A 24,927-nucleotide genomic window follows, 5' to 3' on the forward strand; every position below is an offset into this window, starting at 1 on the left:
TGAACAATGTGCAAAATTAAAGAACTAATTGGGACTAATTTAATGGAGAATACCGAGATATAATCACGCATCGCCGGCATCGGTGATTTAATATGAACACTTGCACACAGTACCGCACACTGCATTCGTATGGGGAAATTATTAAAAAATAGTGGGAAATTGATTTTAAATCATGCACGTTACACATTTAAAGGTTTTTTTATTCATAAAAATAGAAGAAGTTAATACGCATATTTTGCAGTTCGAATCCCATTCAACAGAAACAGAAAAAGGGGAGCAAATCGATTTTCCCCAGCATTTTACTATAGCCGCGCTAATATGCGAGCTACTCTAGTGATGACGTAACGAGTCAGTGGTATTGCCTGTATTGAGACCTGCCCTGGCAGTACTGTAATAAGTTTGCTTGAAATTACCGAGCAGCTGGCAAGACAACTGAGCGATTCCTGGGTGACTGCTATAGCGACTACCAAATCACGTATGACCCTCTAGAGAAAGCGGCCACCAAAACCAAGGGGTTCCCATAGCCGGAAAACACTCGAAAGTCATAACCCATAAGTGGCAAATGTCATTTGAAATTGCTAATTATTTGTATCTTCTCTAGTTCCGGTTTTCGTGGTTCAAAAGTTTTGGAATATTTTTTGCTCCCTTAAAAATTAAAAACCAGTTTTTAAAAGTATTTTTTCTTCAACCTTTTGTTGAGTGACTTTGCTGGGAGAAGTGGCTGGCTGCGATAAGCCGTGCTTTGTTTGCTAGCAAGTAGCTGCAAGTTATCTACGTAAGCGGCAATGGGTCGTCGTCTAGATTTGCAGAAGCCCAAAAAAGGCCCTGGTCGGAAAGCCAAGAAGCAGAAGGATCCGGCGGTTCCAGCGAGAATAAGAGGTGGGAATTCTAGCATGGTTACAGTCGACCGCATCCTGTTTCATGTTCTACCAAAATCGCAGAATTGGAAGCGCATATCGATGCGGAATCAGGGGAGCCTAAAATTCTTGGCAGCCGTGCAAAAAAGCGGTAAGCGATGTGATATCTAGTTGTAAAGCGCATCGCCTCTTGCTGCTCTTCGTATAATACGAGAGTTGACTTGGTGGTTCGTGCGATAAACCAGCAGATGACACAAAACCAAACGAATTCAGTAGACACATAGCAAAATATGTTGGGTGTACAGTTTCTGTTTGTATTTTGATTTTGAATTTCAGCGCTGCTAAGAGAAAAGCCAAGGCTGAACAGCTGCTGGCGAAGCGGAAAAAGCCTGACGACGACGAAGAGGATGCCGATGATGAAGAAGCGCCACATAATGGACGGAAGCGTCCGGCGACAGATAAGAAAAGAGTCGATCAAGATAGCTTTCGGAAATCCAAGACTGATGATGTCGACTCGGATGACTTCGGAAACGATGCTGGAGAAGAGCAAGACGTAAGCATTAGGCGCTAGTTTTTCTAAAGTAAGGTAATTAGGTAGCACTAGCTCGCTGTAAAACTATTGGTTTTTTGGTACTGAAAATGTGTGCCCTTCTTCTTCTCTGTTTACAAAGAATGAATTTTTTTTATACACGCTCGATTGAATTTTTAAGTACGGTTCCGACGGTGAAATGCCCGACGACTTTTCGGATCAGTCCTTTGAGGAGTCTGATGGCGAGGGAAATGCAGACACCGGTCGAGAGTCTGCTGAGGATGAGCATCCATCAGCAGAAGAGCTTTCACAAAAAGACAGATTTATTTTACCGGATGAGCCACAGGTAGCTGGGGAAACGAATTTTCATGTGTTGAAGGAAAAAAACGAGAACCGCATGCTTTGAGGAAAAATCGACCTTCATATCGAAATATTATTTAGATGGAGAACGAAAAGCAAAAGCAACCTGAACTGGCTGCGATCGAGCAGAGGATTCAAGAAATTTTGGTTGTATTAGGAGATTTCCAAAATCTACGGCAGCCGGGACGGTTAGTAGACTTTGTTAAACGTTTTTGCTAAATCTTTAGGTGAGTTTTCAAATATTTTTTTATGTGCAGGAAACGAAAGGAATATCTTGATGTCTTGAGAAACGATTTGTGTTTATATTATGGATACAATGAATTTCTTATGACAAAGATTATGCAGTTGTTTCCCGTGCCCGAGGTAATTTAAAAAACATTAGTAAAAAAATTTGTGACTTTCATAGTACTTTGTACTAGTAGTAGTCACTGTTTCCACTGTATAGCGGATGTATAGTGAATACCTATGTATGGTCTTTAGGTGCGGGAGTTTCTGGAGGCTAACGAAGCGCCGCGACCAATGACAATTCGTACGAATTTGTTGAAAACGAGGAGACGTGATCTTGCTCAGGTTTGATTGTGGCTTGCGGCTGGTGTAAGTGTAAATAACCTGCGGGTTGCTTTCAGGCATTGATTAATCGAGGCGTTAATTTGGATCCTTTGGGTGACTGGACCAAAGTTGGTTTGGTGGTATACGATTCGCAAGTGCCTATGGGTAATAAAATGATTTCTGGGTTTTATGTGATATTGTTGCCTGTTTACGGTTAGCACATCGTAACGTTGTTAATCATTTACTGTAGGGGCGACGCCGGAGTATTTGGCTGGACATTACATGCTCCAAGGGGCTTCGAGTTTGTTACCGGTGATGGCATTGGCCCCACAAGAAGGCGAACGCATTCTGGACATGTGTGCTGCTCCTGGCGGGAAAACTACCCACATTGCATCGCTGATGAAAAATACGGGGGTGATTTACGCCAACGAACCCAGCCGAGATCGCGCGAAAGCCGTGATCGGAAATGTCCATCGTATGGGTGTTACTAACACTCTCGTGTCGTGCATAGACGGAAGAAAGTTCACTAAAGTACACCTGATATTAGTAGATTAATTTTGACAGTTTTCGGTATATTTCCTATTAACACGACATACATATTACAAAAGCGGATCCTAGTTTCTATAATTGATCTTCTGTGTAGGAGTGGTGATTGGCTTCTTTCCCAGGAAAGGTTTTTTACATGCTTCTTGATCTTATAGACTACTCAATTGTTTGATCGAGTTTTACTGGATGCCCCATGTAGCGGAACCGGTGTCATTTCTAAAGACCCGTCAGTAAAGATTAATAAGGTGAGGAGTTTAAGAATTATTTTTTTCAAATTGAGTACAGTAGATATTTTATATTGATATTTCAGGACGAGCGCGACATTCTTCAGCGATCACATTTGCAAAAAGAGCTGATATTAGCCGCTATCGACTCCCTGGATGCCAGATCGAAGAGCGGCGGTTACTTGGTGTACTCTACGTGCTCCATTTTGGTGGAAGAAAATGAAGGTGTTATTGATTATGCTCTTAAAAAACGAAACGTCAAGGTGGTGGATTCTGGATTGTCGTTCGGAAACGAAGGATTTTCTCGGTTAGTGCACTTTTACATATGCAGATACTCGTATACCTGGTGTCCGATGACATCGTAATCAGGATGATTTTCGTAGTTGTCTTTATTTCAAAACACTTATTATTATGGGCCACATTGGTGATCATTGTGCTGTTTTCATATGCAGTACCTTTCGCTTTTAATCGCTTGCTATTCGTGAATCGTGAGTGACAAAATCTTGATTATTTTAGATATCGCGAAAGACGATTTCATTCATCGTTAAAACTAGCTCGGCGATTTTATCCACACGAACACAATATGGATGGATTTTTCGTTTGCAAACTACATAAAACTTCTAACAAAATCCCTCAGCCTAAAGGTTAGTGATTGGTTTAGCTTCTCAACCTTACTTGCAGTTTTGAAAATTTGAAAGTTATTGTACCTACGTTGTCTTTCGCAATGTGCTTCAGAAGAGCTGGATGAGGGAAGTGAGTCTTATGCAGACTCCTTTGCGACCGACGACGAAGATGGTGGAATACCAATTACTTTCGAGCTCAATTCCGAAATTCCAAGTCCTGTACAAGGTGGCGAAAGTTCCGAAGATGACGACATTCGATATTTTTTGGCTGATGATATGGCGAAATTGTCGACCAATTCAGATTCAGATGGGAATGTTGCCGAAGGAGAACAGAGCACTGCCGCCGAAGGGCAGCACTCTGCTAAAATCGGGAGGAAGAAAAAATTGAAATCCCGGCGTAATCATCAGCGATCAAAACCAGCTCAGCCCGACGACGAATCTGAAGCTTCTGACGAGAATTCGTGAATTTAAAAACGACATAGTCCGGAGTTTTGTTATAACATATACAACACGGAATAAAAAACCTGTTGCTGCTTGTGTGCACTGGCATGGATGTTTTGACGTAATTATTTCCGCATAGTAACTTTTTGTTGTACCAATTTTGGAACTGTTGCTTTTTTCCTTATACCCACAGAAAACAAATTTACATGAGCAGAAAAAAATGAAATACGCATATTTATGAATAACAAAATTATTTTATCCACAAGGGTGGAAACAATTCGGAATTTACAGTAACAAAATAGGACCACTAAAACTACTCAACTTCTTCCGTGGGCTCTGATTTCGATTTTTCTTCTTCTTTTTCTTCTCTTGTGGATGTTCAGCACCACCTTCGGGATCGACTTTCTCTGCCGAGACACTCTGCCAGGCCGCGTTGTAGTCGGGAATGTCTATTTTCTCCTCCTTGACTTTCGCTCCATCTTCAGCTTTCAATGGATTATACTGATAATCCACGTACATTTTCTGCCAATCAGTCGGTGTCTTCTCATTAGGTTTTCCGTGCTTATCCAAGATGCCACTCTTAATCATTAGTTTCTTTTTTGCCGCCACTGGGCCAAGACCCCATTTCCTCGGATAGGTATCGCGATCCATAATGACGCGCTTAATTTTAGCCACTACACCATGATCGCAGGTGGCCATGACAGCGGTGGTCATCAGTGCCACAGCCAAGGCAACCGCTTCACCCTTGGTGGTGATGACCACTATCTCCTGGTTCATTTCGATCCCGTCGTCAAACCGCAGCACGCCAGGCAAGAGAATCTTCGCGCCGTAGCATACGGCATTTACCGCACTATCCTTCATGATGATTCTCTTATGGGATTTCAGTAAGGCTTCCAGCGGCTGAATAACCCGTCGGAGGTACGATTCATCCTGCATGTGGTCATACATCCACTGCGCATCCATAACATCGTGCATGGTGACCAGATTGGCCTTCTCATTCTGAATACCCGATCGCACGCGGCGCAGTTCTTCCATGTGGCCGCCGACGCCTAAATACAATCCAAGATGGACGCATAGTGTCCGGACATAGGTTCCCGCTTCGCAGCTAACCCAGAATACTGCCAAGCTCTTCTCTTTATCGAATTCCAACAGTTTGCTCTCGTAGATGGTGCGAATGCGCAGCTGCCGTTTGACAGCGGCAACAAGTGGAGGACGCTGAAACAAGGCTCCGGTCAGATTCTCAATGGCCTGCAGTAATTTCTTTTCATCCTCCACGGGACTGTGGAATTTAGCGATGCCTACGTACTCTTTTCCGGCACTCTGCTGGCTTTTCACCAGACGGGTGGCGCGCTCCACGCAGACGATCAGACAACCCGTTACTTTGGGATCCAACGTACCGGAGTGGCCTGTTTTCTCCACGCGCAGAATACGCTTAATCCAGGCTGCCACTTCGTGGCTGGAGGGATTGGATGGTTTATCCAGATTGATGAAACCGCTCCGCACGTACTCCTTAATATCCCGCTGCTGGGGAGAGCAGCCGTGGGGCAGCGGCGTGTAGTGATTGGTCCGCACGTTCATTTTGTCGAAGTTTTTCAGTAGAAGAGGCCATTTTGCCGCACGATATACAGCGGGCTCCTCTGAAGGTTGGATGAAAACCTGTGGAAAAAAATGATAATATGAAGAAAATATCAAAAGCTGCTGCAACAAAAATTTTCGACAATAAAGGCGCGAGCCATATCCCAGTTAAGGAAATTACCGGTACAACGGAAAATGGGGAACCCAGCACGAGTGCTCACCTGCTCGTTCGCGGGAACTTCAGCTTCCTGTCGGTGTTTCTTGGATTTTTTCTTTTCCGACGTTTCCATCATAAAAGCTTGAGAGATTTAGCAATACAATTAGAAAAGGATTAATTCATGGCAACACTTTTTCGCCAATATAAGCTAATGATTTTGTGTTAATTATCTGAGCTCGGCCAATTTTGATTTTGATTTGCACTTGGATAGCAATCATCTGGGCTTCAGGGATTGTCCGTAAATTACGTTTGCAGGTGGGTGGCAACTTAAAAAGGAATGCCGTCGAATTCCAGCCAATAATAGTTCTGTCCGACTCCAACCGTCCTGCGTCGAGGACTACGTTAAAAGCTTTGGATTTCTGCAGCTGTTTATACAGACTACAAACCCCAAAAAGGTTTTTCAGAGTTTTGTTTTAAATGTTAACTTGTTAACTGTTAAGTATTTTTGAGTTCTGCAGTCTACGTAGCTTCTTTTAGCTCTGCGGAAATCGGATTGAATTTCATTTTTTTTTATCTTTTTTATTTTTAAACAGTTCAAGAAAGGCTATTGCAGAATTACCGATACTTCAAGTACGTGCGACAGTTGTTGTTATCGTGGGATACGGCGATGGCCGAGAACAGTGGAGTCAACACGCTACCAGATGAGACAGAAAACCAAGACCTGGACGAACTCCACGAGGATGGAGAGTATTTGGAAGTAATCGATTTGGACGAGGCTCTTGGAGGTTTGGTACAACGCCGATACTTAGCCTTACTATTACATACTTATACGCCGATATACGCCGTAGCTCAAACTGCATTTATTGGGTGCCAATTTGGCACTGCTTGTCGATTCGGAGTGATAATTATAAACAAAATTTAATCAGTTACAAAATCATAAGATTATTAGTATTCTGAGTGCAGTATAGAAGTGTTTATCTTGTTATTAATATTATGGTATGACTCCGTATGAAGTACATCGGCTGCATTTTGCACGATTTCATAAACGAATAATTACCTGTGGTCGAAATCAATTAAATGAGATTAATTTTAACCGCTTTTAAATAACGTTTGCACTTAATGACTTAAAACCGAAAGACTGGATGGATGGAAAACTGGATGTTTATCTGGGGCCTGATTAAAACCATAAGAACTTGTAAGGTGATGCATCTGTCGGTTGATTTAGTAAATTAACTCTGCAACTTTTCCCATTATGTAGACATTTATCGGTGTTTGTTTGCTTAATAAAAATTCGAATGCGAAAAAGGGTTTGAAAAATGTAAACGTGTCGATTTTTATTCCCTGAGAATCAGGCCCACCGCAGGATTAAAATCGTTATTTTATTAGTAATTACTGTGGCTTTACTTGCTGTATAGAAGACGAGCGAGAAGATCAGGATGAGACATGGATTTCGGACGAAGAGCTGGAAACGGATGAACCAGAGGAGGAAGTTATGAGGCCATCGTTCAACGGTATCGAAGGTGTACCCGTTGTGGCACCTGTACGCGTTTTTAAGGAACATCAAGGCACGTATATCAAAGTAAACTAAATAATACTCGCCCTTTAAGAAATATGCCCTTTAAGAATGCCCTTTAAGAAATGCCCGATTATGCCCTTTAAGAAATACTGTATATCAAATTTGGTTACGGTGTTTATCTTCGTGGTAAAACGTGTATCTGGCATCTAGGCTTTGCTCGTAGGTATCTTAGGTCATAACAGTTTCACGAGTGTCAAAATTTAAAAATGCTTAATTAAAATTTTCCTGCGCCGATGTCTAATATCTTGGAACAGCCTAACATTATTTAACTTTTACACCGGCACTTTGACTTTAAGTTTTAACTCCACGTTACAGCTGTATACTCTTGTCAGTGCGGTAACGTATGAAGGAAATAGCTCTTGCGTCTCTGCTTAAAAAAGTCTCGTGATTCATGAATAGAGGTACAGTAAGTCGTCGAAAGTTTACCGCAGTTGTTTACCGAATCCTCACTGCAGGTTCTGTTTTCTGCCTCGCTGTGGACAGCTTGACAGGATCCACTGTTATTTCCGGTGGCGAAGATGATAAAGCTTACATATGGAGTGCCGATTCTGGGCAGATCAAATCATGCAGCTCAGGTTCTGCTCGATTTCTGATAGTTATTTGTTTTGTTCCACTTGGTTTGTGATTAAGGAGATCTTTCTGCAGGTCATAAGGACTCGGTCGTGCAGGTGGGATTTTCACATGATTCCGTATTTGCGTTCTCGGCTGATATGAGCGGCTCTATAAAAGTATGGCGTGTGGCAAATGGGGAAGAAACTTGGAGCACCGAAACATCTGATCTAAAGGTGTTGTAAAATTGTTCCATAGATTTGTTCATTGAGTTTTGCTCTCTTCGAAACACTGTTGTGCTTCTTTAAAGTTTGTGTCAGCAGTTTTGCATGCTGTATTGCAAAAGAAGCTGAGAGATTTTAGCAGCACATAAATTTCCTGAGTATTTGTATTGTTGTGTGGTTGAAGGAGAATTTATACCATGGTAGTAAGATCGAAAATAAGGTTTTCGAAAGTTGTAATAAGGAGATTACATCTGTCACTGGGTGTGTATTTTAGTGGGCTAGATGGCATACAAAGACACATATTTTGTTTGCCGGAACAGAAGATGGGACGTTCTACATGTGGTTAGTGCCACATGGACAGTGCAAGGTGCAACAGGTTTCCGGAGCTATCACGGTTGCGGAATTGTTTCCCAACGGTAAACGATACCGTTTAGCAATCTTTGATGTATCAGTTGTCTGTTTTACATTTACTGTGATTAGGTAAATGTGTTTGTGTTGGTCATGGAGAGGGCGCGCTGAGTGTGTTGGATTTGAAGGAATGGAGAATCATGCATACTGTTCCAGGTACAACTATCACCGGAAAAGATCTGTGCTGATTTAGTAAATAAACTTGTAAATTGTGACTTTTACGCATCGCTGTTAGAAAGTATGACACAATGCGTGCGTTCCAAAATTCAAGAGGAAGATTTGCCTGCTTATTGTGGTTGAGATTATATAATGTGAATAATTTCAGGATGACAGATTTGAAAATCACCTTATTTCTATGGTCGCTTTCTGTTATGTTTTCTTATCTTTATTTTCCTACGTATTGCTTGGTGTTAGCAGTTTTTCGTTCATTGCTACAAGACAATACTATTTTGCTAGGTCGAAGGGGAAACGAAGGGGAAATACTCTGTGCAGCTGTTAGCACGGATGGGAATTTAATTGCTTGTGGAAATTCTACCGGAAGTGCGCGCCTTATACAGTCCCAAACGGGAAGAGTACTGTATTGACACTGTTTATTAACGGTGGTGAAAGCATTCAAAAGATGGCTTGCGCTTATTTGTTGCCTCTAATGGTGGCTCTGTTTCAGTTTTCGATTATGCGAATTAAAGGGGTGTATAGTTTAGCAACGATTGATGCGAATGTATGTATGAAAAATCAAGATATTATTCTTTCACCATTTTTTTGCCTCAGCGGCTGTCGCCTGCGATATTAGATTGATATACAATCTGTACCATAATATTACACTAAATACTGGATTTTACGTTAATTATATTTATATGACGTCGAGTGTCGACTGTATTTGTACATAAAGGATCCTGCGGTACCGTACTTATAATGAGTTGCATATTTAAAATTATCTGTTTGGGTTTGGAGCCAAAATTTAATAACACTAAAATTACCATAGTAAACATAAAAAAGGCGCAATAAACGCAAGATTTTTAAACGAATTCTGAAACTGAGCTTATGCTTCTCCGAAAATCAGGCTAATTTTGTTCGGCGATCAGTACTCAAGATGTTGCGCGCCTAGGCCAGGCTGTACTTTTAACCGCGTAACCTTCTCTTTGACATTACCCGTCGCATTGGCCTGAAGTTTGGTAACGCACTAACTTTATGGAGTTTTGTTTTAAAAAACGTGTTTGTAATTAATTGCAGCTGGGTGAATTAGAACCCTGCAAAACAAAACCAATTTTATTTAGTCGTAAATTGAATCCAGCCCATCATTTCCCATTTTATTATTTGATTTGTGCTTGTAGTTACCAGTTATGGAAGTTGATCGGGTTTTTGTGTTACGATAAAACCATAACGCCGTTAGAAGATCTTTTCTTCCGCTTGATTCAGGTTGAAACTGCCTGGCGCGTGGGTCCAAGCTTATCAGTTTTGAACTTCTTAATCTGTTGCCGTCTTTGCGCACACGAAAAGCTGTCGCGTTCTGAATGTGGTCTGGAACGAGTCTGTGTTGTCACCAGAATAACGCACATGCTAAGGTACTCCGTGAACTAAAAGCATCAGGCTTTGTTGTAAAGTTTGTGCTCACGGAAAACCGCGGTTTGACTCAACCTGTTGCCTGCGCGAAATCCCCTTCTCTCGAGACACTGATGCGTAGTGTTTTATCTCAACCGCCAATTTTGTAGATTTCCAGACTACAACCCATTGATCCATGAGTTCTAGAAGACCGGCAGCTGGTTGGCGCCGAGGATCTGGAACAAGCCGAAGCAGGAACTCGTACGCGTATCAAGACGAAGAATATGAAGGACCTGGAGGTCGCAGGTTTGTAATCTTGCCAGGGCTGTAGCAGTTTCGTTGCTAATCATCATCTGAGAAAAGCATGCAGGTGTGGTTCTGCTTGCAGAACGCCGTCGGGGCGGCCGGGGGCTGTCGCGGCTTCCGCAGTTCGGGGTGTGGTGTATGAGCACGACGAGGAAGAGTCTGCATACAGCAGCCGCAGGTAAGTAATATCATTACTGTAATAAACAGGTAACATGTCTTGATTTTGCCACGAAACCCGGTAATTATTTTTAGTTGGTATTAAAAATATTTTATGGGTTATGAATTTATTGAAAAAATTCCTCTTTCCGGTTTGTATGTGATCAGGCACTTATTGTTTTAAATTTGAAAGATTTTTGTTTTATTCATAATAATTTTGGGAAGATCACATTTCGTGTTATTGCATACCACAGATTGTCTTTAAAATCTAGGGAAACTAAATACCGACGCTTTGTCAATTAAAAATTCTAGCTTAAGTTATCACGTGGAAGCGTAATTTTTAACTGCAAATTGAGTGGCTTGGACCTCCTCCCAGTTGAAAAATTAGGTAGCCTTGCGCGCGCAATATTTTTAACATTGTTACGGCATGCGATTGAATTTTGTAGATCAAAAGGTTTTGACAGACCTGCTCGTTCAAGTATCCGCGGCAGTCGTGCTGCTGCCCGGGCTGCGCGCAGTGTTCGGGAGCCGTTTTTTGCTTCCGCTGGCGAGCGTCGCACCGCAGTGTCCACCGACGGAATTGGTAGTTCCTTAGTGCGGCACATCGCTGTTTATGATCGAGGTATGACTTTGTCGGCCGTGTTGTTGTCTTCAGTTGCAAGCCATTTATCTCTTTGAACTTGGCAGAAGCGGCAGCATGGCTTCGTACAGAAGAAGGATTATCGGTACACATTAACAGAATCATTCGTGCTGTGGAGAGTTTGGAGGAGCGTTTACGCACCGAAAGCTACAATGGATATTCGGGCAATGTATGGGAGGCGGATGATCCCATAAGTAACGCTGTTAAGGAAAAATATCAGGAACTCCAATCCCGCTTGATGGAATTATTAAAAATTTTGGAAAAGCCTTCAGTTGCGGTCGTTGAGGAAATGTCGGACGGATTTTATTTACTCCTCAGCGTCATGCATGTACTGCTCTTGAACAGGTATTACATGGCATACAAGTGCTACTTGTGTATTTTCCCGTTGCTCTACTGATAATTCCTGAACTTCTTTTATCAGAGAGGTCCCAGAATTTTGCGAAGAAACAGTTGCCAATATTATGGCGGCGGGTGCTTTAATTGGAATGAATCATGGCGATTCACAGTATGAAATTTTCAACTGAAATTAGCAATTCAGTAACGGCTTGAACATACTTTGTATTCTTTTACAGCATGGTTTTGACATGTACAACTGACCATTTACGGGATTCTGAGACAGATTCGGTTTTGCTGGCATTTCAGTACGTCTTGTACAAGGTAAGTAATCCAGATCTAACTATGCGTTTTTCGGACAAGGATTTAACGTCCTCTGATTCTCTGATCAAATTAGGTATTAATTGTTAACTCTATTCTCCAGGTTATCGACGGTGACACAGATGGAACGAAGTTGTTTGGCACGGCTCATGTATATATTCGTTGTTTCATAAATATTTGAAGATACGAGCACGTTTAACATGCGCATTGTTTTCATCAGAAAGTTTTGGACGCTCAGATGGACATTCTGGAGACAAGAGACGATGAAAATATTGCTGTTTCCGCTTTGAATATTATCGGGGCCATTTGTGTGCGCCATCCACAAGCCTTTAAGACGCGATTTTGGGTACGGCGTTAGGACTGGAACTTCTACCGAATCTTCAGTAAACATTGTTGCAGGATATTATGGATTTATTTTTCGGATGGTACGTGGATGCGATGCCTACTGACCGCGTTTTTGAAGCTTGTGTCTTGGCTTTTGGACTGTTCAAGGAGAAGTTCAAGCAGGAAATTGATTGGGCTTTCAGCATGGCCAAACAGTTTACTGTGGACATGGAAGATGCGGTTGTTTCTGTATGTTTTGAAATATCAGTGCTGACTTATAACGAAATTTTCAGCGGTATGCATAAATCCCAACAATATTTTGCAGTACCAAAATGCCGGAAAGGATAAAACAGGCGCAACTCACCACCAAGCGGCTTTCTTGGCTTTGTTTCAGTAATTTGATCCAGTGATTTTTAAAATCATCGATAAAGAATTTTGCTCATCGTTTACAGACTTTTCGCTCTGGTACATCACGCCGTGGCAGAGAGAATCCGGGGATCAGCTCGTATTCCTGTGGAAATCGAAACGCGACAAGCTGTCAAAGCTGTGAGCAATTCATTCGGAGTCGCTAACTTGGGCTGTTGCTTCATTTGTACTGTTTTCAGAATATGACCAGCATTTTCAAGGCTTTTAATCAGATTCTACAGGCTTCAAATCCGGGATTTGCTAAACTGGCAGAACGCGGTAAGGGATAGATCGGTCAGTGATATTTCAAAAGCTGCAGCGATGGAAATTTCTTGTAGTAAATCGCACTTTGATTGTGGTGATTACGGCGCTAGGAAGTGAGTGCACGACAATCAGCAGCTCCCTCATTTTGTATGCCCGGATGCTACAAACATCAACATTTCGTCTTCATTCTGCTTTGAAGATGCACGAGCCCTTGATCGATTCACTGTTCAGATTAGTGGCAACGGTATGTTGCGCAATGATTTTTTGAAAATCTTCCGGTGTGATCATTTTGGTGTGCACAGATTATTCGCTCCATTGGCGAACATTTTCCACGGGAAGCAGCAAAAGATCTTTTGGGTCCAGATTCGCTGCTGTTTGCTGCTGCACGATATCAGATTTTTGTGAGTAATTATTTTTTTAAAATTTTTTTGAAATATTTTTTTTTATTCATTAAAGTATCTGGAAAATAGCCCTTTAGTACGCGGAAACTAAGACGTTTTTGTTTTTAGGTTCCATCTTTACGAAGCGTGGTTGAAGCACTGATAACATACGCAGCCGCTCCTGTGAAAGATTTCGTTCTGCGGTAGACAATTTTGACGTTTCAAAAATATTTGGTATGGCGGGCATGCGGACAGTTTCTGATTAAATTTAGATCTTTTGCTGCCGACTACCGCCGCACCATGATGATTCTTGTGGAAATTCACAAAGACCCAAACAGGATGGCCAGATTAAGGGCACCCATCAATGCATTGACATCATTTCGAAAACCAGCCAGCGATAAGTTATTTGAACAAGATCGCAGTGTTTCTCCAACGGATCCATTAGCAAAAATGAAGAGCTTATGCGGAGAAAACAAGGTTTTCTTCTCCCTGACGGGATGGAAGATGACGCTCCTCCAACGGATATTCCGGGCGTAACCAACATGGAAACAAGTGGACAAATTTATCGGGAGCGCGCAATGGTGCACTTGTTCCTAACTCAGTTATGTTTAGTTTTGGACCAACCGATTGATCAGGTTAGACAGGCTTTGATCCCATCTGTCGTAGTGCAAGCAGCATGCCCCTCTGCTCCAGTTTGTGCATAAGAAGAGGCGTTTCGTGTTTAGAGGCGTTTACTTGTGCTATATTGATGCCCGTGTCGCTCTGTTTTATTTTCACTCGCATTTTTCATCCTGAAACTTCACTGCCATTATGTAGGAATAATTCACGCTTACGCAAATTAATGTGCCTTGCATTTACAGGAATTTGTTGATGGATGTTACGCGGTTCTAATGAACGATATGGACGATAGTTGGATTGAAAGCTTTCCTGAAGTACTGATTGGACATATCCATGTCGCCAAAGCGTTGTGGCAGAAGTGAATATTTTGTGCGTCAGTGTAATATAGACAAGAGTGTATATGAGAATGTATTGCAGAAAATGTGCATCTCTGGTCGTTAAGGAATTGATGAAAACCTCCCATACCCTGGTCAGCGTGTCGGCAGCGGATAAAGAATTTATTCGTGCTACTTTGCGTTTCTTGGACGGAATTATGGCAGGTGATCAAGCGGATATCGTTTTGCCAATTATAATGGAATGGACGAACGATGCGTTGCGAACGCTTGTTGCCTTTAATGCTCCACTGAAAAGTTTGGAAATCGAAGTGGAGTACATCAAACTTGTTCACCATTTTATGCGTTTAAGTAAATATATACGGGTCTGATATATTTTATAAATTACAGACCTTTTCCGTATTATTGCAATCCTTTAGGCTGGGGTCCGTCTCCTCATGATAAGACTGCCGCAAAGTTTCTTTCGGATCTGTTCATAACTCACTGGGAGGTTCTGAAGTCTGTAATTCCTGACAGGTGAGAAACGTTGTTTCGTGCCAAGTTCATTTTATGACATAATGTGTGCGTTGTGCATATCTTTCCATACAGCATGCTGGAAAAGATGTTCTTCATTTGTCAGCTGTCGTCAGTAGAAATGGCCAGTGTTGGAGAAACAATTCTCCAAAATTCATCGTTACAGAATGTTTTACGGTACAGACTTCTTTTTCTGTTGGTGAATTACCGAGCCTGTAGAATTTCATACTTTCGTATTTAATAAGGTGCACATATTTTCCTGCTGCTGAAAAATCCTCTGAAGAGATATTTCCGTCACGAAGTGATGTGAATAAGTGGAAAAGTGTGATTTTTCAAAATACCAGTGTGGGAAACGCTGATCCAGTTCTTATTCGTGCACTCATGGAATTATTTATGGGATTGCGATTCGGAAAGCGGTACCTTCGTCTCATATTATGACTTGACTTAGATACAAAGCAGCACTACCTCTTTACAGAATGCATTCGGAAATACGCCAGTTAATCCCCGATACATGGGAAGCCACTCTGTCGGAGGCGGTAAGTTATGGTTATCAGTATTTATCCTTTCAAAATGTTGCCGTCATCCATCTCTGTTTTTGGAAATATTTTCGTCGAACCGAAAACGATTTCGGATGTGCGAACTGTGTTTCCACAATTTTTTTCGGTCACACCGAAAAAATAGGAGGTTTAGTGTTTGATTTACTGCTGCGACTATATTAGTAACTTATACATTTACACGCTAAAATTTGGACACATAAGCCGGAGAACTGCTGTCACGTACTGTGCACTGCTTTGTTTTTCGTCTTTTTTACCTTTTGGCTCTTTTTGCAGGTTGCACACAGCGAAGATTTGGGGTATTATTACGTAATAAACCAAATTGCAAACAGTATATGTCATCAGAAAATGCCGGGAATCTTGTCCTCACTTGATAATGCCCTGAACTTCTTATCAGGTGAAAGAACAGACGCGTAAAACTTCGGATCTAGAGTTTGTGCCTTATTTTTGCGTATGTTTTGTTGTATGTAGTTCTGGCACAAGTGTATGCGCCAATAATTTTGGATCACAATAATTTTGTGCACAAATCGCTTTTGGAGCTGTATATCGGAATGAAAGACGTGGGACTCGATGTCGTGGATGAATGGGATGAGCTCAAACGAAATGCTGTAGAAAAGGCAGAAGATGGCAATGAAATCGACGTGCCCGTTCTTAATACTCAAAAGGCAGCAGAAAAGCGGCGAATTTATTCGAAGCTTGGCGGAATAACTGCTAATGATGTGACCGGTACTTCTATCTGGTGTCTGCCTTTACTCGATTTTTTCATGCTTACATACCCTTGTACTCAGCTCCGAAATTATCGTGGTTGGACACACAAATTCAGCTGTACAACATTCTGCAGTTTGCGGAGGGTGTGGAAAAGAGCTTGGAACGGATGCTGTATGGCTCTGCACTTTTTGCCAGTGCTCTGAATGATGCAGACTGGACGGTAATATTGCATTTTTTTACTTGGTAACTGCCAGGGACCAGAGGGTTATTTAAGTAGCTTTTTCCATTTATATGCCGCTACTTTATTGTATTGTTACTTATTGAACTCTGAGTGTGTTCGATTACAGATACACATGAAGCTTGTCAAGGAACTGTATTCGTCAGAGAAGCACCTTGAACAGCATCAGACGACTTTAAAGACATTGCGAAACCATATGCTACGGATTTCCATGATTACTGAGGACGACTATTTGGTTGCTCGGTTAGGATATCCAGTTTTGGTTGCATGCATGCAGGATGGAATCGTCTCCGTAAGCACTGATTGTCGTTCGATAGTGTTTCCAGTCATCTTCTAAGCTAACCAGCAACATTCCAGGGGATTGATGTGGAGAAACTGGCGGTCACGCTCTTGTGGAGTTTATTGCGTTTGCAAAGCACGTATCTGGTGCGAAATCTGAGTGCCTTGAATGAAATGAGTGAAGTGGAAACTGGAGTGTCCCAGAAATGCTTTGATATAGCCAAATGCATGGTAGATCAAAGGTGAGCAGGGTTAGTGTGCGCGGAATAAGATGTTTTGTCTTTTGTTAGAGTCGTTTTAACTTTTTGCATTTCTAGTTTTGTACCGTCATTTGATAATTAAGTTTGAAGAGTCATGTTTAGGCTTTTTTAAATTAAATTGGCAAAGGTCATAAATTCTTCAAAGGTATGATCATGCTCTCGCGGAGACTAACGGAAAAGCGGTTGATGGATTAACGGATGACGCGTTTATTGATTTGGATTACTTGGAAAGCGAACTTCGAGCCGAATGTTTCGCAAAATTGAACAACTGGAAAGGCCTTTCAAACCTTGTGGATGAGTGTGATAGCATTGGTCCTCGAACCGAGCAGTGGAATTTGTTGTCCTCGTTAGTGCTAGCGCTCACTCGTTGTTCCCTTTCGCTTCTTTATTACGGTGCTCGTTTTGTTCTTGCAGGTTAAATAGTCCAGAATCATCTTTTACAGAAGAGACATTTAGCAACACCCTGGAGCATATCAGACAGCTTTTAAACGGAGATAAGCTGTCCAGACTGAATGGATCGGAAATGGCTGCATATCTCGTTAGATCGGAGATACAGTATGAATATACGCTTTTTTAAAATTTTGTTGGAGAATTTCGTGTTATTTTGTTATTGAGAACTCATGATCGCTCTGTTTTCGCTGTTCTTTCAGAACCGATGTCACACAGGAGGCGCTTGACAGTTTGCGAGATTTGCAAAAATTGGAAATGATTCGGGGAATTCCAAAAATTTGTTCGCGAACTTCGATTCTTTTACATGCACTGGAAAGAACGAAAATGGTTTACGGGGCTGACGATTTGGTATGTCCGTTGAGCGCTTAAGATGGCAGTGGATGATTGGTTAAATTATGTGAAACCTTATCTTTAGGTTTCCAAATTTCCCCTGGCATCGAATCCTCCATTGGACATCAGAGGTCTGGATATATCCACTCAGCATACCGCTTGCCGTTGGCTGTGTGGCAGTCACCGGTTCGTTAAAAACTCCATGGAGATTGAAGCATGTATGTAAATTATGGAACCGTACAATTATGGAACTTACAATTACTTTTTTAAAGTAATTTTTTTACAATTACTTTTTTAAAGTAATTTTTTTATTAAAGTACCCATTCGGCTCGTTGCGCTCACAATCAGACGTACTGTAGCATCTGTCCTTTAGTCTGTATTTACTTGACTGAGAGAATAGACCACTCGTATTGTTCGTAGGTTGGGATCCGGAATTATTTCTCTCTGTGGTTAAATTTGGTCGGAAAACGGAAAACTCATCGTTGGTATATGGATATTTGAAAGACTACTTTGGCACCAGTACCATTTCCGACGACGAAGACTCTTCCAGTGACAGCACACTCGACAAATTTGAAATGCTGAGTGTTACGTTAGCGAAACTACTTCTGAAAGCATCGGAGACAACCTCAAGCTTTCGGGACCTTAATCTCGTTCGAGAAGGCGTAAAGTTTCTGGTGGACTGCGGAGAATTCGGTGCTCGTAGCAGAGGAGTGGATGTGGCGCAGCACATCTGTCTGAGCGCTTTTCGCATCACCCAGGAGGCACCCGATACGGCGGGCCATTGTTTGGTAGAAGTTGCGAAGACTTTACAGGGCATTGGCGATCTTCATCGCTCCGCCATCGGATTTGCCGAAGATGAGGCGTACAGAGTGCAGAAATCAGTGGGAGATGCAACGGCAATTATTCGCTTTCATATGGATGCGATGTACACTGACGCCGGTTTTGCCCGTAAGGAGACTTTTGCTTTCCGGTTGTCTTTACCACTATCTGGAAAACATTGTTAATTTCGACTGTAGCGGGAATGTTCGTCGAAAACCCATCATTCAGCGGATTCATGACTCCCAGTGAAATTACTTCCGGTCTCTTGGCCGAATTGGCGTACATGGCCCATTGTATGGAAGGAATGTATACAAAGCCGGCCATTCTCTTCGGAAATTGGTGTTATCAGCAAGCTTACAGAATGCTCACCTCGCTGTCAAAGTGAGTACGAGTATTCTTACCGGTTTAATCATTCTTACATTCGAAATCGACTGCGTTAGACTTGGTGACTTTGTTTTCCAGGTTTCACCGAATTTTCTCTTTTTCCTTGTTTAATTTAAATGGTTTGCTTTTTGTCTAGAATGCTTCCCGAAGACATTGTTACCTCTCTTAATGCTTCATTGCCAGATGTGGTAAGCTTCGCCTCTTGTTTTATCTGGTTTCGACACCAAAAATTTCTGTTTTAGGACTTGTCGCACTTGAGCCCCGGCATCATTTCCCACATTGTGCAGCGCTATATGGACAATCTCCCCTTGAGAGTTGGTCGTCAGACTATCAGGGCTGTGGTAGACGTACGTATCGTAACTTTCATTTGTAGGGTTATGGCTGATCAGATATATATCTTATGAAATATTTCGCTGCCCTTAAACAGATTTTGAAGGAAGTCCAGGAATCCGTTGAAGTAATGGCTGAACGGGTGGCTGCTGATGAGGGAGTGCCTCTGGACGGAGTTTCAGCGGTTTTGATTACTGTCGGCATCATTTTACCGAAGTGGTGGAGTTTTTTGTCCAGGCAACACATGTGTATTTTGTGTATTTACGAAGACCCAAAGGCAGCGATTATGCAGCCGTTGTTATAAATCGTTTAATGGAGATGTTGACAGCATTTCCTGATACTCTGCACAGCATCTGGATGGAAGAACTACCCAAGCACGATGTTGTAATATGGAAAGGTACTAGTATTGTTAGTTCTCTCAGTTGTTTGTTATACTTTGACTTTGTATGAACATCTGTTGCCGCGGTCTTCTGTTAATTTAATTTTAATATTTCTAAACTGAGGCGCGCTTTTTTTCTGGTGTTTTAATGTTGCAAAATTGAAGCTCTTTAACTGTATTTGCTCTCGTTTTAGAATTTGGGCCGCAGCTTTTGGGACGACTGCACCATCCGAATCATTTGGTGGGACAGTGTATGATGGCACTGATTTCAGCCCTGGTGGCACGTTTTCCGAATGATATGTTGTATTCCTTGACGGTTGGACGCATGATGGCCTTTGACGAGAATATTGGTGGTGGAGCGTGTACGTAATGGGCATAGTCGCGTTTAGCAAATATTCCAGAAAGGTTTTGTTATGTAGGTGTGCCTGGTTTAAATGCAGAGCAAATTGAAAGCCTGCAAAGGCATTACGGCGCTCTCACAGATGGTGCGAAAGATGTCTTAGGTAACCTGGTGGAAGGCGGGACTGTGTTTGCGACCGAAATACAACGTATTAGCTTGTTGTCCGAAGAACGTTGGATGCACTTCCTGCTTTCTCAACAGACAACTATAAAAAAGTACGAAAGTTTAAACGGTTGAATATGTGGCAGAATCAGAAATGACGTTTTTGCAGACAAATAAGAACAGCTATAAAAGAAGCGCTAGCATTCAGCAACGGTACCCGTGATGAAAGCATACAGGAAGATGATTCCATTACCGAAGATGTTCGAACTCCGTATTCCGATATGGATTTAAACTTCGACCAGAAATCCAGTAGCGTGTTCTCTGACGAATTTGCGGCTGTTAATCCTTTTTGCGATCTGAACGAACTGCGGAAAGAAAACGCTGAGTTGGTTATTCAGTCACGCGAAGGCACGCCGGACGAGAATGAGAATCAACGGGAGGACATCGAAGAAGAATGGAAAAAGCCAGGGAAGCACTACATTCGGTTTCAGACATATGCCAGTCAGAGCTGGAAAACTGCTTTTCGGCTACCACTTTATCAAAAATCTATTGAGGCGGTAAGATCAGGAGCATTGTGATAGAGACGTTTATGATTTTTTGAATTTTTTCGTTAAGTGTGTATAAGATACTTTAATTAAAACAACATTCTAGGCTTTTTTATCGTAGATATACCAGCAACTCGTGTCACTACTGGAGCTCTCCATTGGGGAAGCAGTAACTCCTGCAGAAGCGGAATTCGTCGGCGTATTTCGAAATCGGCTCAGTGAAGCGATCCAACTGCTGTACAACCCTCCCGCTCGAGTGGAATTCGACGAGGACTTTATTTGGGCTCCTTTCGGAGAAATTCTAACGATGCTGGAAGAGCGACATTCTGGAAAACGACGAGGAAGTCTAGCTGTTAACCATATTACCGTGCTTCCCGGTGTGCTTTCCCGCTGGACCAGCCTACCGATTCCGGGATTGGAGAGCAGTCTTGGCAATGTGGTTACTATTGCCGCTGTGGAAGCGTATGTGGATATTTTACCAACGAAAACCAAACCCAAAAAATTAGTATTCCGGGGAAATAATGGAAAACGGTACAATGTTTGAATGCTTCCCTTGCTTGCCGGACGGAATGTTATCCTTACTGTCCGTATTTCTGTTGCAGATATGCATTCCTGTGTAAAGGTTTGGAAGATCTGTCACAGGATGCCAGGATCATGCAGTTCTTGAACGTATCGGATGCTTTTTTAAGACGCAGTTTGAAAGCCGAAAAAAGTGTTCCGCGCGTACGAACTTATTCAGTAATTCCGTTTGGTCCGCGAGCGGGTTTGATTCAGTGGGTGGGAGAGTCTACGTCGCTGCTGACATTATATCGAAGCCATTTAGAGCGCGAATCGTTCTTGGGACGCCAGGTAATTAAATGTGGTGTACATGGTATGGAAGTGTTTAAATTGTGAAATTTAATTTTAGATCTTTGCTGTCAACGAAGACAATTTCGTGGATGTGCCGGTTTACGGGCAAATCAAAACAAAGAACGATGCCGCACAGCAAAACTTGACCTTCAGAGTTGCTGAAGAAGAACTGCAGGATCTGTACGAAAACATCCAAGATATGAAAGCGGATGCAACATTGTCCGAAGACCGTAAATCCAGTGCGCGCTCGGATAAAGTGGAAGATAATACGGATTTTTTCGACAAGTGGGTTGATTCGGAAGATGAATTTTCGCCTTTGGAATTTACGGAAGCATACTATGACACGGTAGTGCGCAAAACAAAAAAAGATTTGGAGAAACTGCAGCAAGGAGGCGATGATGTTTCTGTTCGTGTACACCCAAATTTGCACGAATTGTACATGTCATACTTGGTGAAAAGCTTGCGGAAAGATAGTTCGGTACGATTTTACACGGGCATTAGCGCTATATTTATTCTGGTAATTCTGTATCTATCTTCGCTTTTCAGATTGCTTGGGATAAGTTTCGTTTGCACGAGCAGAATCGGACCAAAAATATCGATATTGTACATCTGCGAAATGCACTGGAAAGTCTTATGAGAATAACCCCTTCCGATTTGCTTGCACGGTAGGTAACAACGTAATAATGGAATTGTAGTCGATCGAAAATTGGGTTGATTTATTTGGCGAAATATTAATTTTTTTAAAACTTCTAGAATTTGAACAATGTAGAACAATTTACGCTTGATTTAGGGAAATTTGGTTGGCATGCTCGTCTTCCGAAGAGCACTGGCGCGTAAGCCGTTCCTTTGCGCAGAGTCTAGCGATGACGTCAATCCTGGGCTACATCATTGGGTTAGGAGACCGGCATCCCGATAACGTTCTGTTTGATTTCCATACGGGTGAGGTTATTCACGTGGATTATAATGTCTCCTTTGAGAAAGGACTGCGCCTGAGTGTGCCCGAGCGTGTCCCTTACCGACTGACACCAAATCTGGTCACAGCCCTCGGTCACGAAAGGATTACCGTAAGTTGCCGAATTTCATGCGGTAACTGATTTCAAATGATCCGTTGTATTGAAGGGAACGTTTCGGGATTTTGCTCTGAAGACTCTGGAGACACTGCGAAAAAACCAGTCGGTGTTATCGCTTCTTGTCTCCAGTTATGTCACCGATCCATTGATTGACTGGACGACAGATAAAAACGAAGCGCTTGGCGTAGGACCAGTCAAACGACGGTCCAACTCTGACGATAGCGAAACAGGTACGTACAGTAACTACTTTAATGGCAGTTGTTGCTTGTCGATTCTTCAGGTTCTGTTAATGCACACAGACAGATGGGACAATGAACTGCAGATACTGCATTAGTTAAAATTAAAAATAGTTAATTAAATTTTATAGATGAAAAAGCCGAACTGTTCAGTTTGAAAGTATGGACTCGTATCCGCGAGAAATTGCTGGGTTTAGATGGCATCGATGGTAACCGGTTGGACGTTTCGAGCCAGGTAAAATTCTGGATAAAAAGGTCTGTGGTAACGATGTAAGCAATCACTAATAATTGTTTGGCAGGTCGATCGCACCATTACATTGGCGACAGATCCAAATAATTTGGCTCGGATGTTCGAAGGCTGGGTGGCATGGGTGTAGAAAAGCCGACGAAACAAATACTTACGTCATCAGACAGCTTTCTGGCTGTGTGGATCTGTGCTTGGGTCGACTGGGCGCCGGCGCGCACTTCTTTTTCCTGTCGCTCTGACAGCGAAGACGTCGGATAGAGTAGTCCTGTTGGTTCGGGCCATGGAATGGACAATGATACAACAAACTCCGGTCCGCAACAACTATTCGAGTCGCGTTTCAAATGAAGCCAGTCGTGCCCGGCACACGTTGTCTGTTTAACTGCACCGTCAGTCATCGTTCGTTTGCACTGTTCGATTTGTTCTGGTGTTTTGGTGGTGGTACTTTGGGGGCAGCACCCCCCGGTCCAGGAAGGGCCGGTGTGGTCTGTCGCTGTTGGTGTTATCCTCTAACCAGAGCTGGATGATTATTTCATTTGGAATGATGGTTTCGCTTTTATTAGGCATGGTCATCTTGTGCTTGTGTTCTTGTGCTTTTCTGTCGTCTGTTATTTGTACAGATTAATTAGCGGTTAAATATTATTTATCTCAGCTTGATGTAGTTTCGTTTTCACGTGCTTGACCTTGATAAGGTATTACTAATGATGTACGGTAGCTGAGCATGGGTTAGATTAAAATTAAAAGTATCGACTACCCTTTTTCGGTTGTTGTGTTCACTGTATGTCTATCTGTGTGGGCAAAAGTGTTGAAATACATCCAGATTCCAGAAGTATTGAAATTCTCCATAAATAGAGATAAATTTGCTCGTTAGCTTTGCAGTATAATTTACAGTCGGCAGGTATTTATTATTGTGCATTGCCAGAATTTTTATTGCGCATTGCCAGAATTGTCATGTAATATCACAAAAATATATATAGTTATTCAATAAAAATATTAGTTGACAAAATTATCAACAGTTTTAGTTCCCTGCAACGCAGAGTGTTGTAAAATCCTGCATCGCTAAATAAAAAGGCGAACTTTAACAAAAGCAGAAATAAAACGAGAATGTAGGACCGAAAACCAAACGGGTGCAGGTATGGGTACCCAGTGTGGCAGTGGCGGCCGGGTGCTATGTATGTGTTACCTTGGCCGCAGCAAATACTAGGCATCGGAAACGGACCGTTGGTTAGGGATAAAGGCGAATTACAGAATTACAGGTATATTTTTATTTTTGGAGCGTCCATGTTTTTTTTAAATGTTGATCGGTTTATTTTTCATTACTTAGTATTGCTCCAATTTTTTGTCTTGTCAGGAAAATCCCACTGTCCGGCGGTGTTTAGGCCTTGCAGAAGAAAAGCATCACTGATGCATCCGGTTTAGTTGGTCACGGCGCAGAAGGTGGCGACGGATGGTTACAGATCTTCGGGCAACGGAAGGTTAGGATAACTTTCGAAAACTCTTTCACAGCATTCACAAGCAAATCGTTTCCGAGAAGAATCGTGAACGACTATTCTTCTGTATTAGCTTACAGAAACTTCGGGGAGGGAGTCTTAACTGAAAACGTTTTGGCAGTCCGTTTTTATGCATAAGATTTTGATCCGGATCCCACGTCATTCCCGTGATTGGCTTATCAATACGAGAGACGTGCGGAATCCAACGACCGGAAGGCAGGGAGGATTAGGCTAAAGGAGTCGCGCCGGACTGGTGGTCCGATCAGCAGTGACCGGATGCCAAGATTTCGGCAGCCTGCCGTGTGCCGTTGGCAAGGACAAAGGGCGTAGTCCTCTTTATTCTGTTCCATGTTTCATGAGCCGGTTGTTGAACGACGTCAGTATTCCACTTATCATCCTTCCACGCGCCAATATTGGCGCGTGGAAGGATGATAAGCTGGCCGAAATGATTAATCATTTCGGCCAGCTCCAGTCTTGCGGATAGTCTAGACAGACAGCGGTTGCCTTGGAA

The 24,927-nt window shown here is 42.3% G+C and overlaps 4 protein-coding genes across 5 annotated transcripts; 3 read left to right on the forward strand and 1 right to left on the reverse strand.

The window, feature by feature from the left end:
- Positions 1 to 569: 569 nt before the first annotated feature.
- LOC129584638 (probable 28S rRNA (cytosine(4447)-C(5))-methyltransferase) lies at positions 570 to 4,394 on the forward strand. Of its 2 annotated transcripts, none has more exons than XM_055476897.1 (13): positions 570 to 879; positions 942 to 1,008; positions 1,194 to 1,410; positions 1,568 to 1,732; positions 1,828 to 1,934; positions 2,004 to 2,109; positions 2,227 to 2,316; positions 2,373 to 2,460; positions 2,546 to 2,826; positions 2,997 to 3,086; positions 3,152 to 3,372; positions 3,582 to 3,709; positions 3,804 to 4,394. In XM_055476897.1, exons 1-13 carry the CDS (start codon positions 786 to 788, stop codon positions 4,151 to 4,153), a joined length of 2,004 nt encoding a protein of 667 aa, XP_055332872.1. In that variant the 5' UTR covers positions 570 to 785; the 3' UTR covers positions 4,154 to 4,394. The 2 variants fall into 2 exon arrangements, with proteins under 2 accessions (XP_055332872.1, XP_055332864.1); XM_055476889.1 differs by having other exon boundaries at positions 3,801 to 4,393.
- On the reverse strand, positions 4,273 to 6,141 carry LOC129584651 (H/ACA ribonucleoprotein complex subunit DKC1-like). The gene is made up of 2 exons (XM_055476910.1): positions 5,926 to 6,141; positions 4,273 to 5,785 (listed from the first exon to the last, which is right to left on the reverse strand). Exons 1-2 carry the CDS (start codon positions 5,995 to 5,997, stop codon positions 4,415 to 4,417), a joined length of 1,443 nt encoding a protein of 480 aa, XP_055332885.1. The 5' UTR covers positions 5,998 to 6,141; the 3' UTR covers positions 4,273 to 4,414.
- A 193-nt stretch (positions 6,142 to 6,334) lies between these two features.
- Positions 6,335 to 9,202, forward strand: LOC129589065 (angio-associated migratory cell protein-like). Its single transcript, XM_055483550.1, has 7 exons — positions 6,335 to 6,646; positions 7,277 to 7,426; positions 7,893 to 8,012; positions 8,083 to 8,222; positions 8,485 to 8,626; positions 8,691 to 8,774; positions 9,075 to 9,202. The coding sequence occupies exons 1-7, from the start codon at positions 6,529 to 6,531 to the stop codon at positions 9,200 to 9,202; spliced, it is 882 nt and encodes a 293-aa protein (XP_055339525.1). The 5' UTR covers positions 6,335 to 6,528.
- Positions 9,203 to 9,848: 646 nt separating this feature from the next.
- Positions 9,849 to 23,676, forward strand: LOC129583331 (uncharacterized). The gene is given in 50 exon segments (XM_055475104.1): positions 9,849 to 10,180; positions 10,328 to 10,463; positions 10,546 to 10,641; positions 11,066 to 11,241; positions 11,307 to 11,604; positions 11,681 to 11,764; positions 11,832 to 11,916; positions 12,017 to 12,064; positions 12,134 to 12,259; positions 12,313 to 12,486; positions 12,563 to 12,630; positions 12,690 to 12,783; positions 12,843 to 12,921; positions 12,981 to 13,150; positions 13,209 to 13,307; positions 13,416 to 13,489; positions 13,559 to 13,764; positions 13,767 to 13,921; positions 14,147 to 14,262; positions 14,322 to 14,587; positions 14,656 to 14,752; positions 14,825 to 14,926; positions 14,995 to 15,165; positions 15,225 to 15,285; positions 15,580 to 15,700; positions 15,775 to 16,029; positions 16,092 to 16,231; positions 16,359 to 16,541; positions 16,607 to 16,770; positions 16,934 to 17,134; positions 17,203 to 17,343; positions 17,439 to 17,586; positions 17,654 to 17,786; positions 17,989 to 18,516; positions 18,585 to 18,768; positions 18,908 to 18,959; positions 19,014 to 19,118; positions 19,199 to 19,289; positions 19,292 to 19,498; positions 19,675 to 19,842; positions 19,900 to 20,095; positions 20,152 to 20,539; positions 20,649 to 21,058; positions 21,130 to 21,376; positions 21,435 to 21,854; positions 21,923 to 22,041; positions 22,167 to 22,440; positions 22,496 to 22,676; positions 22,814 to 22,917; positions 22,982 to 23,676. Coding segments are annotated over 49 exon segments (8,193 nt in total). The 5' UTR covers positions 9,849 to 10,180; positions 10,328 to 10,353; the 3' UTR covers positions 23,060 to 23,676.
- Positions 23,677 to 24,927: the final 1,251 nt, after the last annotated feature.

This window comes from Paramacrobiotus metropolitanus, unplaced genomic scaffold, assembly GCF_019649055.1.
Source record: "Paramacrobiotus metropolitanus isolate TYO unplaced genomic scaffold, Prichtersi_v1.0 Parri_scaffold0000002, whole genome shotgun sequence".
Classification (NCBI taxonomy): domain Eukaryota; kingdom Metazoa; phylum Tardigrada; class Eutardigrada; order Parachela; family Macrobiotidae; genus Paramacrobiotus; species Paramacrobiotus metropolitanus.